Raw genomic sequence first — 6,239 nt, forward strand, 5'->3', positions numbered from 1 at the left:
GCTGCTAAGCCAGGACTGGATTAGTCATCTCTGTCTTGGGTTTCGCAACTTTCACTCTGTCCTTCCATCCATCAAAACACAGCAACATGGCACATTGAGTCACCCTATAAGCACAGTTAATCCAGTATCCTTCTTCAGCAATGGCTAATAGCAATTGCTTCAAAGGGATTACCTTGTTAAAAAAAAAAAAAAAAAAAAAAGAATCAATAAAGCGCTTGCTTTCAGGAAGGGTTTCTTCTGAGTACCTTATTGGTAAGAGTAGGCTGGCACTCTACGCTGAGGTTTTGTATGTGTTCCAAAATTGTTGAAGCATTTTGCATTATGATTGGATAGTCTTGTTTTAGCAGAAGCTACAGCTGCTCCATAATGGATAAGTATTGCATTATGTCAAATTAAGTATATCTTTCTAATTCCTTTCGTCACTTAGTACCTAACTTTTGCCAGGAAGCACAAAGAATTTTTTTTTCTCCTGCAGATGAAATGAATCCTGTGTAATGTAACTGTAATTTATCAATTTCTGGCTCCCATTAAGCTTTTGATTTCAAGAGTATCCAGAGGCAATAAGTTTCATGTGCTACATAAAAATGTACTTCCTTGTAATCGTTTTAAATTTGCTGCCTCTAAGATTTGTTCAGTTCTTGTACTAGGAAAAATATCCTGGTCTTCAAGTCTCTGTAGAATCCTTTTCTCATTGATCTCTGCACTGATGTCATCCTCTATCTTCTACATACTTTCATCTTTTCTTCTTCTGCCCCTCCTTTCTCTCAGCTGCATGCAGCTTTCATATGTTTGGAGCTCCTCCTTTTTCTTCAGATCTTTTTTTAAAAATCCACTTCCTTTTGTGAACTTTATTACCTGACTCTTTCATAATGGTATCCAGCTCTGCAGCCTTCTAGACTGTTTTCCAGTGAATTGCCTTCCTGTGAGTTGAAAATTCCTAGACCTTGTCTTCCCAAGTACGTTTGTGTTGCATGACATGCACTCACACTCTGCATGATTACTAACTTTATTCTGGTGTCCTTACTTGTTGCAGTGCCTTAGAGATAAGCTGTAAAGTATCGCTGATATCATTCCATGGAAGACGATCTAATGCTAAGTGTACACCCATCAAAAAGTACTTTTACCTCATCTTGAGAACATATCCTGGAACATGAAGAATATGTTACTGTATACATACAATGCTTTGTTTACAGAAAATGTAGCCCATGTGATCTACATAAGTATTAAGAGGGTGTGATTGAAAAATTACAGCACTATCAGTGTAAAGAGTATTGACTCTAGCTATGGTGTGGTATATGAAGCATGGCAAGAATGGTAACCTTTTAACAAAGTGTGGGTTGTGTTTGTCATTTTAATATTTTTGTACTGGGTATGTAGGCTATGTGTAAGCGATTGTGTTGGGCTTAGAGAAATGCTACAGAATATTTGTGTCAGCTGTGAAGTTGCTAAAGGTCTGGTATTGAAGAAAAGGTCCATCAATTTTTTTAAAGCCATTGACCAATACACAGTTTATAACTTACTGCAGCACCAGAGTAGTAAAAACATTATGTGAGCTCCCTGTATGGTGTCATTCTAATTTAAAACAAATATTTTAAAAAGTTATGACTTTACCTCTTCTTTCCACATTTCCAGTCACATAATGTTCCTTTTTCATCTGACTTTTCATTCCTTTTGATTTATATTACCCTGACCTGTAGGCTGACATAAGAGGCCCTTTAGGTTGAATGAAAGGAGAATTATCAATTGCCAAAACTATGATTTATCAGGAAAAAAAGTAAAGGGTAAAAGAAAAATGAACTTACTCTACATACAAAAATCATATGAAAATTTTCTCTGTATTTTTCATGAGTTTAGCATAAAAGGTGTATTTAGACCTGTCTGGTTTTACATTTTATTGTGAGTCCATGTCAGACTCTGTCATATTCGTTGCTACTGCCTTCTCCTTTATACCTTCAACAGCCAGATATGAATGAATGGAAGTACTGAAAAGGGGAATATATTTAGTCCATCTGAGTACCAGTGGCAGAATTTGCTCCATATTTTACACTCTGGCACAGGCACCACTTTCTACAGCAGCCTGATCTCAGTCTTGCTGAAGTCAGGGGCTTGTTATGCTTTAGCATTTCACAGGTAGCATGCATGGTCCTGTCTTGGTTGCTGGGTTTGTTGGTTTGAGTGGGTTTGTTTTGTTGTTTTGGGTTTTTTTCTGAGGAGGGGTGTTGTGGAGTGTTTTGGTTAGGGGTTTGTTTGTTTGTTTGTTTTTGTTTTTTTGATTTGGTGTTTTGTGTTTTGGTTTTTTGGTTGGGTTGTTTGTTTGTTTGTTTGTTTGTTTGTTTAATTAGCCCTGTCAGTGATTGATGAGGAATTATGCAATCTCTTCTCTTGGATATCTATGCCTGAATAAGATGACTTTACCACATTTATAAGTACAGTTGCTATTTCAACTGCAAGGCTTTAGGAGTAGCTAATTCTGAGTATTTGTCATTCCTGTGCCTGGCAGAGGCAAAAGTGCTTAATACAGGCTGCTGCTTAACTCTGCACTAAACAAGGACCCTTCACATTTCTGCTGCTTTACTTTATCTCTAAGGCTGTGACAATCAGTACAAAGCTGAGCAGATGTTTTTTATTTGTGGTGTTGAAGATAACAGTATAAAGCTCCAAGGGCAACTCTCTTGCTCTTAACTGTAGCTTTTAACACTAACTTTAATCATAATGCACACCACGTATGTTACTCACTAGCATTATTGTTGACAGCAAGATGAGACTAGATTATTTTACAAGTTTCTCATGGGTGAAACAGTATAATCTGTCAGATAAATAGCTCCCTGGTAAGACACAAAACAATATGCTTCTGGTGCTTCATGAGATCTGATGACACCCTGCTCATAGGTGTGATAGAAGGTGCTGGAGTCAGCTGTAGCATCCTAAACAGTCTAGGATCTAGTGTCTTTGGGAGATGACTTTTATTCCATGTTTTGAAATCAGCCTACACCTTCAGAGCAGTATCTAATGTTACATAGCTTGGAGCCAGCGACTGAGAGATCTCAGCTGAGGATTCCTGATCTTCGATTTTGTTTTTCCTACAGAATCACAGGTTTTAAGCCCAGAAAAAGTTGTTCTAATTAGCTAGTCTAATTGACTTGTCAAAGAGAAAAAGTTAACCTGTAATTCCTGTACTGATGGCAATAACTTCTGCTCTAGGTAAAGCACATCTTTTACAATAAGCACCAAATCTCAATGTAAAGACACTATTCCACCTTGAAAACTTGCTATATCCTCAGATAGATTGTTACACTGGTTAGTTACCATTTCTTTTAAACACTGCCATGTCCTGATACTCATTTGCTTTTATCTCTGTATTTGTCCAAAAGAGCTTGGCTGTTACTGTTATGGCACAGTAAAGGCCCATGATCACTTCCCCAGCATTTTTCGTGAAGATCAGTAAGGGGGACCATGGGGTGGGAGGTGTCATGGAACTTCATTGCATGTTGTAATATTTGATTGTTTTGGGGTTTTTGGGATGACCTCAGTTTAAACACTGGAAAAATAATTGTTAGGCCCACAGTGTCTGTAGTCCAGGGCTACTCACCAGATAGTGAGTAATTAAGCCATAGCATTAGGGAATGGAAGGGGATACCTTAATCCATAAGAAATCGGTATAACTCGGATCACAGGTACTATATTTATTTTGTAGCTGAGGCAGGGGACAAGAGCAGCTATACCATTGGATTGTGTGACAGATTGTCTGCCTCCTGACCACGTGACTGTCTTGTGAATAGACTATCTGTGAAGGCTGCCTGGATATGCACAAGAAGCCGGTATGTCTGTGAATGTGCAAAACAGCATGTTGAGGCTCACACAATGCCATGTACTACAGTAGGCTTGGTCCTGAGGGGAGCCACCAAATGACCCTGATGCTGGAGCAGAGATGTGCTCAGGAAGGTCAAATTTTCCAGTGTCCTTTCTTCATATATGCTCATTTTTGATCCAGAGAATATCTAGTCATCTCTCCTGAAGAATGTGTTTTGTCTCGGTTTAGATTTCCCAAAAGAAACAGCCTCTTCTGGAATTTAAGTCCTAAGTAATTGTCCAAAATCATGTTCCAAGACAACCATACAACCACCAACATAACCCAGGATTTCCATTCTGGTCTTTCCTTTTTCTTCGACATCTTTTAAACTGATTATCAATTTTGTCGTTTAATTTGTAGAGTCAATCTTAAAAGACTTGACTGAAGTAAACATTCAAGAGGTAAGAATACCCAGACCTTTGGGGGCTACATACAAGAACAGGAATTTTACAGTTGTTTTTTCCTATTTCTGACTAAAACAAAGGATCCTAAATGCATAAAATCGGTAGAGGAAAAATGTTAAGATCTTGACAATATCAGTTTAGGCTCAGCATTAATCTTGGGCAAACGTGTAAACTACCTATAACTGAACCTTACCAACCACATCTAATACACGCCACTCACTATAAAGCAGTAACAATCTACCCCAGCTCATTTTTTGAGAGAACACTGTACTGAGTATGGAGACCTCCTTCCAGCTCTGATAGTGACCTGCTGTTTTGACCTTAGATAGGTTTGCTTTCCCTCACTTCTGAATCCTTGTCCTCATCAATGAAAATGGGTTGTGGCTGTCACCTTCTTTCTTGGATGCGTGGGGTGGGGATTTCTCTGATAAAAAGTACTACAAGATAATTAAATGGTATTTTTTTAATGGGACAAAGAACAAAATTATTAACTACTCTTAGAAAACAATAAGAATTTGCTGATGTCAAGTAATGATAGCCTACACCAACCCATCTCATATTATGCAGAATCTATTGCATACGAAGTTTATTCTATATGATAAAGCATGCAAGTTATTTTACAGTGTACAGTATGTGTCATACTGTAACATAGACAGCATAAATGTTATGTTATAACAGCACTAGGCAAATAAAAGCAGCAGATCACATCACTGGTGCTCTCTAATAGCAAAGAGCTGTAAAAATGATGAAGAGGCCATCATCTGTTGGGTCAGTCCTTCAGCATAAATTGAAGTAATTTGACAGCCCCAGAGCTGTATGTCATCTGTTCACAGCCACAGGCTGGTACAGTGGGGGAAGAGGGGAACTCCACCCTGACAGCAGTCCCCCTGCAGAGGAGCAGCAAGGGGTGCTCCAGAAGCCTCTGCCCTGACTGCGTCTCCCAAGGGGCTGCTCACCAGGAGGTGCGCGCTGGGCTCGGAGCATACCAGCTCCACAGCAAATGAGGTTACACTGGCAGTATGGATAATATATCATCAATATGTGTGTGCTATACTAGTCTGCATGTTTTTTCTGTAGGCTCATACTGAATGAATCAGTTACTAATGAGGCTTATAATAAAGGGTACTATTAAGTGAACACTGCATTAATAATGCTGGCAAGGTTTCAAGTCTACAGATGTTATTTATAGTATATGACTAAACAAATAGGTATCCCCTTTGAGGCTCCGGAGCAATTTACTGATTTCCTGTATAGGCTAGTTCATACAGAGATTCAAGTAAATAGTGCATTTGGATGTCTTGCTTGGAACTATGCTCTGAAACTGTAGTAGATAATCATATTAATGTTCAATTTTAAAATGGTTTGGAAATGTGTATGTGTTTTCAGAAGATTAGATACTACCCCTGTGCAGTTCTCATGGAGAAATGCATTTTTCTGCATTGCTTCTTTAAAGAAAAGTAAAATATTTAAAGATTATAGCCTGCAGTTACACAGCAGAGTTGAAATGAATAGAAAGGTTAGAAACAATTCTGGAAAAAAATGGACTTAGCAAAAGCTAAAAAAAAAAATAAATCCTATATCCTCTCCTTTTCATCTGGTTTTGAAATTAATTAATTTCTCTTATTTATGAAGATTAATTGCAGTGAGAGAGATTTTGCAGATTTAAAATGCTTTCAAGTAATGAATCATTTGATTTGTGATTTTGTTTCTTTTCTGCCTCTTATAATAGTGCAGATTTAGAGAGGCCTTCAAAACTGAAGAAAGCTACGAACTCACAAAAGTCTCTGGTCCACTCTGCTGGCTTTTATATGTGCTAGGAGAAATAGGAGAAATACTATACAGCAAACTAAAAGTGTCCTAAATTAAGGTACTTCCATGTAGAGCATCTCTGTTTTAAGTCATAATGCTGATAATTGAAGAACAATAATTTACTTTGAATTTCTCATATAATTTAAAACCAAAACAGCAATGACAGAGAATAGACA

General features: G+C 37.9%; 1 protein-coding gene across 1 annotated transcript in view; it reads right to left on the bottom strand.

Moving 5' to 3' along the window:
* The window catches only part of IL16 (interleukin 16), a 43,840-nt gene extending 42,214 nt beyond the window's left edge, over positions 1–1,626 (bottom strand). Inside the window, exon 1 of the mRNA XM_087744863.1 lies at positions 1,612–1,626. Within this exon, the coding sequence (XP_087600989.1) occupies positions 1,612–1,626 (15 nt within the window). The remainder of the gene's footprint in view (positions 1–1,611) is intronic.
* Between the last annotated feature and the right edge of the window lie 4,613 nt (positions 1,627–6,239).

Source organism: Nipponia nippon, unplaced genomic scaffold (assembly GCF_047370975.1).
Source record: "Nipponia nippon isolate SJK-2023a ecotype South Korea unplaced genomic scaffold, ASM4737097v1 scaffold_9, whole genome shotgun sequence".
Lineage (NCBI taxonomy): Eukaryota > Metazoa > Chordata > Aves > Pelecaniformes > Threskiornithidae > Nipponia > Nipponia nippon.